Source organism: Hemicordylus capensis, chromosome 3 (genome assembly GCF_027244095.1).
Source record: "Hemicordylus capensis ecotype Gifberg chromosome 3, rHemCap1.1.pri, whole genome shotgun sequence".
NCBI lineage: Eukaryota > Metazoa > Chordata > Lepidosauria > Squamata > Cordylidae > Hemicordylus > Hemicordylus capensis.
Window position 1 is genome coordinate 286,596,875 of NC_069659.1, and position 13,484 is coordinate 286,610,358.

A 13,484-nucleotide genomic window follows, 5' to 3' on the forward strand; every position below is an offset into this window, starting at 1 on the left:
ATGAAGCGAGCTGGGACGCTGCGGCAAGTTTCGGACTGGGGCGACTTCGTCCGCGGCCATTGCCTACGCGAGCAGCTGGAGCAGCGCCGCCCGGGCGAAGCGCCCAGCCGCATCCTAGTCAGCCCGGACAGACAACATCTCCTCCTGCTGTGGAACCAGCCGGCTTCCCAGGCTCGGGTCGTGGCCTTCCAGCGCCTGGGCGTCGACGGGGGCGATCTGGAGAGGAGTTGGCAGCCTCCTCAGCCTCCCGTGGTGGGGTTGCTGTTCCTGGAAAGCCCCGCCACCGCGGTCTCCTGGGTGCTGACGATCATCTGGGAGCAAGGCAGGACGGAACTCTGGCGCTTCGTGCCTGCCGTCGGGTGGCGCTTGCTGCAGAGCCTGGAGCTGTGCCACGGAGCCCGTGCCCGGATTGTCTCCATCTGCAGCTGGGGTAGCCGCCTCGTGTGGTGCGAGGAGAGGCCCCCCTCGGATGCCCACCTGACCCCTGAGCGGAGAGCCTTTGGGTACTGTATCTGCACCAGAAGCCTTCAGATTGGGGAGCAGGGAGCCCAGCTGAGCCCCCTGAAGATCATTTTGCACAACAGCCCTCTTTACCAAGTGCTGGCCTCGCCTTCTGGCATCTTCCTGGTGCCCACTCCAGCCACGCTCTCTGGCGTGGCCAAGTTTGTCCTCATCTGGCAACCTGGAAATGCTGACATTGCCATTGCGGCTCCTTCCAGAGGCTGTATTTGTACTAAAGCCTTTCACCCTGGCAGTGAAGTGGACTTCAAGAAGTTGGTGTTGGGCTATGTGGGGCTCCTGGCATCCATGGAAACTCTGGATATTCATAGCTGTGCTGTCGCCAGCTGCAAAGGACTCCTCCTGGTTACCAGAGCAGGTGCTGTAGACATGGTTCAACCTAACGGGGTGTGGAGACCCATCTTCGACTTGGAGAGGAGTGCCTTGTCCCCAGGGGAACTGGTCCAGTTGAAGCTATTTGGGGATACCCTTGCCTGTTTGATGAGAGGGGTTCTCTATCTTGTGGACATAAACAGTAGACAGTTGATAGAAAAGAAGACCCTGAGCACCGAAGAAGTGCTTTTCTTGGACTTCAGCACGGAGGAGCAGGAGGAACTGCAGCTTTTTGCTCCAAATGGCATTTACAGCCTTGACTTCTCTAGTGCTGACAAAGACAGTGAGCCTGAGCCTGCCCTGGTGGAGATGGTCTTTGAAGAGGCCTGCAAGTACTATCAGCGGCGGAGCCTCAGCAGCTCTCAGCTCACTGTGGAGAAACTGAAGAAAGGGGGCATGTTTCAGGCACCCATTGCCCTTTCCTCCATCCTGTGCCATAGCCTTGCTTCAAAGACAAAGAAGACCAGGGCCCTCCCAGAGCCTTATGCCAAGCTCTTCAGCACAATGCAGCTGGAATTGCAGAGCTACCAGAACCTGGAACTCCTCAAGTCTTGTGTGGTCGGGGCCTCGGAAAGTGAGGTGGAGAGCTATGGCGAAGAGCTGGTGGAACAAGAGCTCAGCCGCCTTCTGCACTTGGACCTAAACAGGGAGAACCTGGCTTACTTGAATGCCATCTTCAGCTCCTTCCCTGAGGCGTCCTGGAAGGCCATTCAGAATCACCTGCAGCTACAACAGAATGGTGATGGCCTCCTGGTAGCTAGAGCCACTCCAGACGTATGGAAGAAAATTCTGGGGGGACCAATGTCCAGCCTCTGTAAGCAAGAGGAGGTGGCTCTAAATGGGGTGGTCCCCCTCTTTGAACTTATCTGTCTCTCTCTTCACCAGTTCAAGCCTAAATGGCTGCCTCAGTTTGTGGAACTCTCCCAACAGTACATAGGCGCCTCCTGGACTTACAGCAGTAAGGAGGGCCCCGAGGGCGGTGTGCCTCTCTACAAAAGAGCACTGGCTGTGCTGATGAGGAAGAGCAGCCGCTCTGTGGTGGATGGGGAAATGGAGATTGAACTCCTGCTATGTAGCCAGCGACCCAAAGCCATCTTGCAGGCTATGGGTCTCCTTGTCCGACATGGGAGGTGGAAGCGTGTAATGGAGGCAGCAGAAAAGTTCTCCATGCTAAGCCCTTTGCTGAACAAGGAGATTTTTATCATCCTCTTAGGAGAGTTTGCCCGACACCGAGCATTGGACCCCTACTTGGACATGTTGTGGAAGCTCTGCCCAGCAGACTTGAGTGCTTTTGATGCCCTCGGTGTAATTCAGCAACACTTAGACCCAACAGAACTTGATCCCCTTCCCTTTCATCCAGATCGAGCATCTCTGCTTACTGTTGGCCAGCTCAAGCCACTGTTACAGAGACTGGCACAGTGCCCATCTGGTCAGGATGAAATCTATGGTGATGTGTTACAGGGGCCAGTCTTCCCCCCACCAACTCCACCTAGGCACCAGCGAGTGGCTCCAAAGGCTGCATCTCAGGAAGGGCCAGACCTTTTGCAGAACCACACCTAGCACATATGGTTTGAGGTGGTGAGAGTATAGAACAAGATGCAAGCTCAGAGATTGGGGGTGGGTAGGCAAAAGGCATCTAAAGCCATTGGTCCTGGTTGAGGCAGGATCTTCGGCCTGTGTTTCCCCACTTAACAGTATCGTCAAATGGCCCCTGCCAAAATGGGAAGCAAATCTCCAGCAGTTTTGGACTACTCATGGCTTTATTTGGACGAGTGCAGAGCCTGGAGCAGAAGTTAGAGGTTTCTGGTGCCTTAAGAGCAAATAGTTGCATAGAAGAGAGCTATATTGTTGCCCAAATTCTGAGGCTCTCTGAATTACTATTTTATGAATAATGCTGGTGGCTGGGGTGTTTAATCTTCCCCTGCATCTTGGTAAAACTGTCAGTCCACATCACTAATATCTGTATGTGAGCTTAGTGTTTTTGGGAAACTGCCTTGCTTTGACCTTGAAGATATGCTTTTAAGCTTCTGTCATGATGCTGTTTGTAATATCTACTGCCTTGGGTATAAATATGCCAGCTTGTGGGCTGCTAGGTTTCACTGGTCAGTATATTTCCTCCTGAAACTACCACAATGAGAGCATGTGAACTGCCTGTTTCTGTCTAGAGATTAATGCTTCAGGTGCAGCACAAGCAGTGTGTGAGCATGCAATATTTACATATAGCTGGGGAAGCCCCCACTATTTCCATTGCATATGAATGGAAATACATACACACCTTTGTCCCCTTTAGTGGCCTTATCTTTTGTGTTGAAAAAGTGGAAGGAATTGCCAGTTGAGGAGGTTCTGCGGTTACTGGAGTTGGCTGTGCCTTCTGTATTGACCAGAGCAGTGTAACTAATGTCTAGTGACTGATGCTTGGACCTTCAAAGACTTAAGGAATAAGCAAATGCTTCTCTGAGGCCGAGGAAGAATGATGCAGCTTGGAATAAGGCAGTAATATAGTCAGCCCTTGATGCTTGTCAATATCTTACACTCCTCTATCAGTCAGTACCACAGGGGATGACCCTTCTAACCTGCATCCATGCATGAACTTAGCAAGGGTTTCATTACTGTGGACATCTCCTGTGGATGGGAATGAAAGAAATGGGATTTAGCTCTTCCAGAAAAGAGAACATTTTTATAAACCTTGTAGGATTCCTGGAATCATTTTAAAATGCAAAGTTTATTACTTGCAGAGTTGGGATATAGCTTATTGAACAAGCAGGTCGCTGTGCACTTCCTGTCTGTCAAAAAAAAAAGAAAGGGCCTAGCTGCTGCCCCATAGCCAGTTTATGGGATAGAGGTGGAGCAAGACAGTGGAAGGCTTGCTACTCGCAGGGCTGTCTGGATTTTTCAGGAAGACCTGGTCATGCTTCTGTTGTCTGTACACTCCACTTCTTTCCTCACTTTCAGGCTTGCTGACTGCTGGGTAACTGTTTAGCAGAGAATGGTCACTGGTCAGACAAGGCCCTGCCCTTGCTTTCCAAGTAAACAGCATATACTCTGGCAAGGTTCAGGCCTTCTGCAATACCTTAGTTGTCGGAATATATTGTGGGCTGAGCAAATACTTTTCTTTGTTGTTGTGGGCTGTCCCTTTTTAGGGGGTTAGCGAGATAGAGGAGTTGCATCACACATGGACAACTCTGGATCACCCTCCACTCCCCCGGAGAGAGGATATGGCAACACTCAGTACAAGAGGCAGGAAGTATGTTATTGTGGAGGTTTGAACTGCCTTCTCAGGCATTAGGCAAAAGGGTACAAGAGCAGGACTCGTCTCAAACCCAGTCAGCCCACACTTCATAATTATGCTGCTCACAGGCTCTCTGCATATTCTCAGAAAACTCACATTTCCTCAGCCTAGAGCCAGTGTTTTAATTACTTTTAAGAGTAAGAAGAGATAGCTTCTTTCCTTTCCTGCTTCAAAGTTTGGAGAGGAGGGTGTAGATAGGTTGCAAAAGTTTCTATTGGGACCAAGCTTTCTCTGCCCAAACTATACACAAGCCTTTTCCCTCCCCCTTCTGCACAAATAATGGGACTTTGACACTGCAGGGCATCAATGTTTAAATTATTTTTCTGATGTTACTGTTGTAATGGGGCCTCCAAGGCAAGGAGAGAGAAATTACCTGTATGACATCCTTGAATAATCTGTGCTCAGCTTTCCCCAAGTAACTTGGCAGAGAAAAAGGAGTGTTTTATGCTAATCTTGACAAACAAGTTTATTGTTTTTAATACAATCCCTGGTTTCTGAAGTCATTCTGTGGCCTGTGTGCAGTATTAAAAGATGAACAACCTGAAAGAGATGTCTGTCCTTGGCTGTGAAGTACCTGGCTTAGAAATTATGGGCACCCAGCTGTGTGTTTTTCCCCCCTTTGAGCTGTTGAACCAGATTGGATGCCACTTGTTAATGAGGAACAATTGCAGCAGATAAATTGTTCCTTGGCCCAGGAAAGTCCCTCCAGTAAGAAAACAAATGATTGCTGGGAAGGGGATCTGCAGCTAGTGAGCTGCTGTGCTAGCAATCAATGCACCTTTTGTCTGCTGAGTCACATTCACAGCACAAGAGCTCTGCTGGCAGCTGTCCAGCTTCTCCTGTGGAAATAGTATGGAGTCACTGTCCACTCTAGGTTCCCTGACTGGGGCTTCCAGCAAAGGGGAGATTAAAAGTGCCAAATCAAGCAGAAAAGAGGTAGAGAGAAGTGATGGAACTATACAATCAAGGAAGGGAAAGAGGCAGAAATAACAGGTGAGTGTTGGCACAAAAATAGGTATAAAAACTAGCCTGAATAAGTCTTTCCTCATGGTATGAACTCACACATATAGCAAGACACTCATTTGGTTTGGAGATGGATCTTTACTAAATTTACAAGTAGCAGTGGATGATGATGATGATGATGATTGATCTGATGCTTCAGAAACTACTCTTTCCCACTGGGTGCTGTAGCTTTTTATCTGTACACCTCGAAGAGCAGGAGGTGGGCACTGGAATGTACTGGCTTAGGATAAAGCATTTCTGCTGCACTAACCATCGGAGTGGGAAAGCATGTCAAGATCATGTTTAACAGCAGTATTTGCAGTCATTACAGGAGCTAAGACGGTCTTGCCAGACTTCCCTGCTGTTCAAACTGTTGAACTTTATGATCCACTTGTGTAATGATCCAATGACATACTTGGTTCCCTGAGCACCTCTAAGAATTGCTTCTGATGTCACAGATAGCTATGCTCAGCATTTTTAAAAAGAGGGTCACAAACCGGGTAAGGTGATCCTTGCTTTTTGGATGAGTCTCTGCTGATAGGCATGCTTAGTGGAGCTTTTTCTATTGCCATTAAGCAGCCTATAAATGCTCTATACCACATTAAACGTTAGGTATCTAAGACTTGGCTTAAATATAAAACTCTGAAAAGGGTCACTATAATTGATTTTTTAAAATAAAGTATACCAATTGTCTGCTGACATTACAAACACTGTAGATAAAAGCTTTCACTCAAAGAGCAAAACATTGGGCTCACAGAGTTTTGTATGACTTGGGAATATTGCACTAACCAGTCAATCTGGCCGAGGCTCTCTTGTAAACTGAGGCACTGCTCTCTTCATTCTTTGGTATCCCACCCCCCCCCCCGGTTGTGGTTGTTTTCTCTTAATTCTTTTGATTTCTCAACATAGAAAAATCATAGTTGTTTGATTTTCAATATTAAGTCTGGTCAAAGTTCCTTCTCCTTAGAATGGGAAGTGGTGTGGCGAGGGAAAATAAACAAGCAACTCGCTTCTGTTTTGTTTCATTTCTTGCTATTTTATTTTGTTTCATTATCCTTCCCATACAAGTGCCTTTGTTCTAAATTCCCTGCTTCTGTGTGTAACCCTTCCTGTTTTATCAGTATTGAAAACCATAACTTCTAACAATCATTTGTACAGTTCTATCACCTGTGTCATCAGTTACTGCTTTTAAACAATTCTAAACAAGACTGTGCACTAGCAAAATGCCTTTCTTCACTGTTGAAGTGTGTCTGTGAAAGAATGGCTTCTATGTGTTGAAGCCTGGGGCTGCAGTGCACTAGTCTACTTAAACACTCAGTGCAGACCCTGTGAGATTCCTGTCAGTCAGGGTATGCTCATGTACTGTTGGAGTGAAGGACAGATTTTGCACTCCCAAGTGGAGAGCTTTATTTGTCTATATACTAGCGCTGCTTGCACAACTTCAGCCCTCCTGTAGACTACAACTCCCATTATTCCCAACTGCTAGCTCCTGTGGTTGGGCATGATGGAAGCTGTAGTCCACAAAGAGCTGGAGGGCTAAAATTAGGCAGCCCTGTTTTATACAGGAGAATGGTTACTGCTCCCTCCTAGGTGTGGGAGGAAACTAAACTTGCTTTATCTGCAGTCTTTGCTGTGATCCACTTGCTTGTCACATTAGAGTGTGACAGAATGCTGGGAACTGGCTTCTATACATATCTTATGGTGATATCACACCATGATGGTTTCTGTTGCATCTGGTGCAGCACATGCTTATCTATGAAACTTATGCTGTAGTAAACTGGATCAAATTTAATATGCCACCAGGCTTTTTCACACAACAGGCCTTGGAGAGAGATGGGGAAGAAGCTAGTGTAGTTATACATCTGGCATACATCTGAGACAGCTTAAGATACTATTGGCCTTCTATAGACACCTAGTTGAGATACTGGAGCTGCTCTGTTCTTAGAAGAAATCTGGCTGAATGGATAGGGACTGCCAATGATAGGAAGCTTATTTCAAAAGCCATAATACAACAAAGCAACAAGAATAACATGTTCTTATAACAAACCTGCACAATATTCTCAACAACTCAGTACAGAAATATTTAGGAACCTTGCCCTTCACTGACAAAAAAAAATCTGTTGTGCTTCACAACAATGAGGTTCCTAATCTAGCCACTCCAAACCCTTTTTGTGCTCCTCGGGCAAGGTTTCATTTGCTTTCTCATGCCATATCTACCAGTCCTTTTTCTCTCATTTCAGAACATTTTAGCAACTAACAGCAACATTGAGCAAGGGCCCCCACCCAATCAACACACCTCCTTTAGCCTTAAGGTGTATGGTCTGCTTCACAATAACCTGCCCTTATGGAATTGTCACTCTAGCTGGGCTCCAAACCTACACTGCGAACTTCCCTACTCCATAATCAAAGGTGGCTGTAAAACGCTTTTTAAGAGCTACCTTTCCTGATGGTTCAATACACTCTGCTTTTTATTTTATAATTCGACATTTGTGCTTGTCTGTCTTGATATACGTTACTGTTACTAATATTCTGTCCTAGACTACTGGATATAGTAGCATTACTGCAGCAGAGCAGCCATGCCTGTTTGTTTTTAAATTAAGAGATGGGTGGTTCCACAGCACTAAATAGGATTAAAGTACAATATTCAAAACTGAACAAGTGAAAGAGGAGTGTTGCTGCAGGGGGCAGCAGGTAGCCTTCTGTGTATTCTAATTTTGGTGTTCCAGTGAGCAGATGATGCATCTTAAAGTTTGCAAAATGACACATAAATGAAAGGAGGTTATGTTGTTCCTTATCAGGTACAAGTACTAGCCAATCGATATCAGAGCCATTCTCCCAAGTCCATTCCTCTTGGTGATTTCTGTACTCCACAAGCACTAATTTTAGGGGAAAGACAGAGCTGGATCTCACACAATTTGAGTAAAAACAGCCTTTAAGAAGGTGCTTGATTAACTGGGGAATCTGTCCAGTCAGTGCAAAACTGAGTTCAAAGATAATTGGCTCAATCCCACAAGATCAAGGTCCACACCCAAGCAGCCCCTGCTGAATCTGAAGGAAAGTACATAAACATTTTATTTACAATGCTAGGAATCTGATTTGTAGTGTATAAGAAACAATAACAGGGTGGAGGAGATAATTTTTTTCCAACCAAGAAATCACTGAAATAACAGACATACCTAAACTAATATTGTTGGTCAGTGACCAAAATGAAGATATCTATCTACCTACCTAAACTCATGACTTCCAGTGGTTCAATATATTCCAAGATTACATCCAGGTCAGCATTTCTAGTAATGTTGCACAATCTACTGCTTATGCAAGGAGGAGGTGCAGTGCATCTCAGTACCTGCAACCTGTTTTGGATTCCTGCTATGTTTTCTCACCAAAAGGATGCACACAATTGAGACTGCTATTGATCTGGAGGAAGTGAAAAATGTACACTCATCTGACTATTTATGGACCACTGTTAATGCCCCATCTTATTACTGGAGCCTTTGAAAATAACTTGTCACTTTTCCCTCCTGATTTAAGCCACTTCTGATTCTATTAGAGCAGGGGTCCCAAGGTGATGTTGGACTACAACTCCCATCATCCCCAGTGGCCTTTGGCTATTGTGGCTGGGTATGATAGGAACTGTAATCCAGAAACATTTGAGAAGCCAAGGTTGGGGACTCCTGAATCACAGAGTTCTCCCCTGCTCCTCCTCTTTTGGAAAAGAGAGAACACTTTTGGCACAATGCATTTGATTTATTGGGAAAGGTATTGGTGTACTTGCATAAATTCACTATTTTTTTGGTAAAACTCTAAAATGCCAATGCCTCAGACATTGACAGGGAAGGAAACATGGGTGTAGAATACACATGAGATACCTACTGGGACAGCAAGGGAGAAAATGAAATGTGACAAAGTGCTGACTGTGGCAGAGCCTAAAGCAAAATGTGCATTCCCAATACAAAGAGTGAGAACTATGCAGTAGTTTTTAGGAATGGCTCACACCGTGAAGAAAGGAGCCAGTCCTGGACTCTAGAGCAGCAGTGGGTACTGACCAATGACTAACATCTGGTGGGCTACCTGCTGATTACTAGGATTCTTGCAGAGAGGATTGTGATCTGGTCGAATAAGGCACATCTAAGCCTGAACATGTACTTAAATTTCAAAGCAAGAGTCCATTCTCAACATCTTAGTACATAAGAGTCATGCTTTAAGGCACGAGCTCTCAACTATTGGTAGTCCAGATGTTGCTGAACTACAACTCCTATTGTAGTGCATTTATCCTACAATAAATTGTAGCTGGGGGTGATGGGAGTTGTAATTCAGCAACATCTGGAGTACCACAGGTTGGGAATCCCTGCCTTAAAGGATCCAGAATATGCACTGTGTAGATCTAACACATACATTGGAAGGCCACAGTTTCTAGTTTAGAACAACAGAACTACACAAGGTGGAAATGGGCCCAACTGTAGAGAGGCAATTGCCATGCTACTCTGTAGGATGCTTCCTGGGATGCTCAGTGCTCATGATTGACAGTTAAACTCTTCCTAGCCCAGAGTCTCCTCCAATCCAATGCCCTTCTGAGGGGGAAGGGGGTACACACACATGCGCACTCACATACAAATAGCGTTATTTCATCTCTTCCGGATGAGGTAATTGCACCAACAACTTTCTACATCACTATGGTCAGAAATGGCCAGTCAATTCACGTCATCCACAGGCATTTAAAACATGCCAGGCACTGAGGCTTAAAGGCACACATATGCAAACCCCACAGCCATGCTGCAGTGCAAGAAGTTGCAGTCCCAGTGGCAAGATCATGGCTTTGTAGCAAGAACATAGTGCAGGGAATGCAAGTTTACAGTATTCTACAGTGAATATTGTAGAGAGAGAGAGACTCTACTGGGAACACAGCCAGGCCTGCACATTTGTGTAACAGGACTTGTGAGTGAGTACAGTGATTCACAGCAGTCTCTTCTGCAGGAAATAACCCTGCTACCCTCATAGTCTTGTCCAGGGAGAATTTGCTGCTGAGTGGTGATCAAAACTGGCAAGAGAAGTCCAGGAGCTGAACAGACATTAATGAGTCATCCTCAGTGCTACTCGGAGATGGAAGGTGGAAAAGGAGCCACTACTTCCTCAGCTTTGCTCGAGGCATTTGGAACATATTTGATGTTGTTGACCTGCAAAGGTTGAGAGAGAAAGTCTGAGGCATGGACTGGATTGTGGGGTAGGGACAGGAAGGGGAAAACTGATCTGAGGACGACAGGACTTTTAATTTTACTTGGAGAAAGCAGTCATGCAGGAATGCCCTCATTTTCATAGTCTGAACTGGTCTTAGTGTCCTGCAGTGGAAGTGGAGATAAATATACTCTGGCCCATGAGCCAGGCCCACAAATGTTGGGCCATCAATGCCACCTCAAGGATGAAGGCTCAGTGATTTTCGATGTCTGTTTTAGAGGTGGAAAAATAGGTGATAGCATTGTTGCACTTACAGCTTTTCTGTGTGTTGTTATCTCTTTTTTATACCTACCCTCAAATGATTAGGGTTAAATTACAGTCATTTTTGCACAGAGGAAAGGATTAGGGTAACCATGTACAATTGTTGTACTCTTCTCATGGAGTAATCCTTGGAGGGCATTCCTGCCAATTTTATTCTTATAAGGATTTTATGTGATTTTGAGTTATTAATGACTGTACATTTCTCTTTTGGTCACTGACCGTAAATAAATAAAGTTCATTTCCATTCCTCTGACAACATTGATAAAATCCTATAGTACTTTTTGTGTTTTCAAAATAAGAATATGATGAATATTTATATACTGCTTTTCAACAAAAGTTCCCAAAGAGGGATTCACAGATGCTGTTGACTACAACTCCCAGAACCCCAAGTTGCAGAGCCTTTTGTTTGGGGATTATGGGAGTTGTAGTCAACAACATCTGGGAATCCTTGTTCGAGAGAACACTGGTTTACACAGATATAAATAAACAAATAAAATGGCTCCCTGTCCCCAAAGGGCTCACAATCTAAAAAAGAAACATGATAGACACCAGCAACAGCTACTGGAGAGATGCTGTGCTGGGGATGGATAGGGCCTGTTGCTCTCCCCTTGCTTAGTAAAGAGAATCACCACTTTTAAAAGGTGCCTCTTTACTCAGTTTTAGTTTCAAAATAAGTCGATATATCAGCAATGCAATGCGCATATTAACTCCAAACTCTCAACAAAAAAACCTTTTTATTGCGCAAAGGAAAACTAAATGTTGGTAAACAAAAACAAGATGTTTTGGTGTGACACACCATCCTCAGTGAAGTAGAACAAATAAGCATAGATGAAAACCTCGGTTCCCCAGCTGTTAAATTTCTTAGGTGTGATGACACACAGTTCCTTGACTGGCGGAGAAATAATGAGCGAGGGGCAGCAGGGACAAACACCTGATTCTTCTCAGAGGCTAATAAACTTCATTTCATTGGCCAGTGCCTCCCAAGCATTAATGTCAGGTCTCAATTTCTCTATAAATAATGCTTCTTTGATTTTCCTTCTTTATAGGTTCCTTTCAATCCCTAAAATAGATATTTTAGTGGGCATCATTTGGCCTTCATGCTTAATTCTCATATGCAATGATCAGGGTTTCATTCTCTTTGCACAATGCCTCATATCTGCTAGATGTTCTTTATATCTGTCTTTCAATGACCTGCCGGATCCCCCAATATAGAATGAAGTGCAATCTAAGCATTGAATTTTATATACTGTACCTTTCTTTCTACAGTTTCCTACCCTCTATTCACAAATTTCACAAACTTGTACATCACATCTCCTATCATACAATCTAGAGTTAAATAACAATTGTTTAAGTGTCATTGGTGCTGTGCAAACCACATTCACCTTAATTCCCTAGAGTGGGTTACCCGCTCTAGAACCACCGGGCTCGCAGCCGAGCCAGGTGGTTCTCACAATCAGCAAAAATCGGGCTAGCCTCCACTAGCCCGATTTTTGCTGATTGTGAGAACCACCTGGCTCGGCTGCGAGCCCGGTGGTTCTAGAGCAGGTAACCCACTCAAGTACCCCTCCCCTTAGCCCGGGTTTGCGGAGCGAGCACTCCGCAAACCTGGGCTATCTGATCATGAAGTAGCCACACCATGGCTCTGCGCCGCAGCTACTCATGAGTAGACCCCCAGAGGGGAGGCGAAAAGCTGCCTCCCAGCTCTGGGGGTCTCCCCAGTATGCCCTGCGTGCTCGCGCAGGGCATACTGGAGCTTCCGGGGGCAGTGCGGCCCCCGAGTTCCCCCGCCCCCACCGGCTCCGTCACGGAGCCAGCAATTGTGTGGGCGGCCAATCTGGCTGCCCAGGGCTCCCTCCCCACTTGTGTTCCCACTTGGAAAAAACGGCTCTCACTGATTGTGAGACCCGGTCCCCTGTCTTTCCAAGATTCTCTGGGTTTGCCGTGTAAATCTATCAGTAATGAATGATATTTTAAATATCAAAATAGTGAAAATACAAACTCTGAAAAATGTGATAAAGAGGCAGAGGATGTCTCCACACCTGAATATCAAAAGGAATCTAGAGAGAAAGCTGAAAACCTAATTAGGAAGAATGGGTATGAAGTGCCTGTTTTAAAGAGTTGGAAAAGAGCTAGATTCATTAAGGGTTTGCTGGTATTTAAATTACCATGGCCAAGAGGAGAGTTGGTCTTGTGGTAGCAAGCATGTCTTATCCCCTTGGCTAAGCAGGGTCCACCCTGGTTGCATATGAAAGGGAGACCAGAAGTGTGAGCACTGTAAGATATTCCCCTCAGGGGATGGAGCCGCTCTGGGAAGAACAGAAGGTTTCAAGTTCCCTCCCTGGCTTCTCCAAGATAGGACTGAGAGAGATTCCTGCTTGCAACCTTGGAGAAGCTGCTGCCAGTCTGTGAAGACAATACTGAGCTAGATAGACCAATGGTCTGACTCAGTATATGGCAGCTTCCTATGTTCCTCTGAGAAGAATCAGGTGTTTTCCCCCTTCTCCCCCCACCCTCACTCATTATCTCCCTGCCAGTCAGGGAACTGTGTGTTATCATGTGTAAGGAATGTAATAGCTGCGGAACTGAGGTTTTCATCTGTGCTCATTTGTTTTACTTGGGAATGGTGTGTCACACCAAAATGTCTTATTGTTTTTATGTTTACCAACTTTTAGTTTTTCTTTGTACAATAAAAACATCTTTTTTTTAGAGTTTAGTTTCAAACACGTTTAAAAAGCATTTTAAAAGTTCTAAAACACCATTGCAAATTTGGCTGCTGCAGGCCCAATAGTCAGGGCAATGAAAGCACACT

At 45.3% G+C, this 13,484-nt stretch overlaps 2 protein-coding genes across 9 annotated transcripts in view; one reads left to right on the forward strand and one right to left on the reverse strand.

The window, feature by feature from the left end:
- Positions 1-4,726, forward strand: HPS6 (HPS6 biogenesis of lysosomal organelles complex 2 subunit 3). The gene has a single exon (XM_053305029.1). It carries the CDS (start codon positions 1-3, stop codon positions 2,449-2,451), a length of 2,451 nt encoding a protein of 816 aa, XP_053161004.1. The 3' UTR covers positions 2,452-4,726.
- Positions 4,727-8,236: 3,510 nt separating this feature from the next.
- LOC128349107 (prominin-1-A-like) overlaps positions 8,237-13,484 on the reverse strand; it is a 74,149-nt gene continuing 68,901 nt past the window's right edge. For all 8 annotated transcript variants that reach the window (XM_053305032.1, XM_053305037.1, XM_053305034.1 and 5 more), the window contains one exon: positions 8,237-10,356. In XM_053305032.1, the coding sequence (XP_053161007.1) occupies positions 10,305-10,356 (52 nt within the window). In that variant the 3' untranslated portion in view covers positions 8,237-10,304. The remainder of the gene's footprint in view (positions 10,357-13,484) is intronic.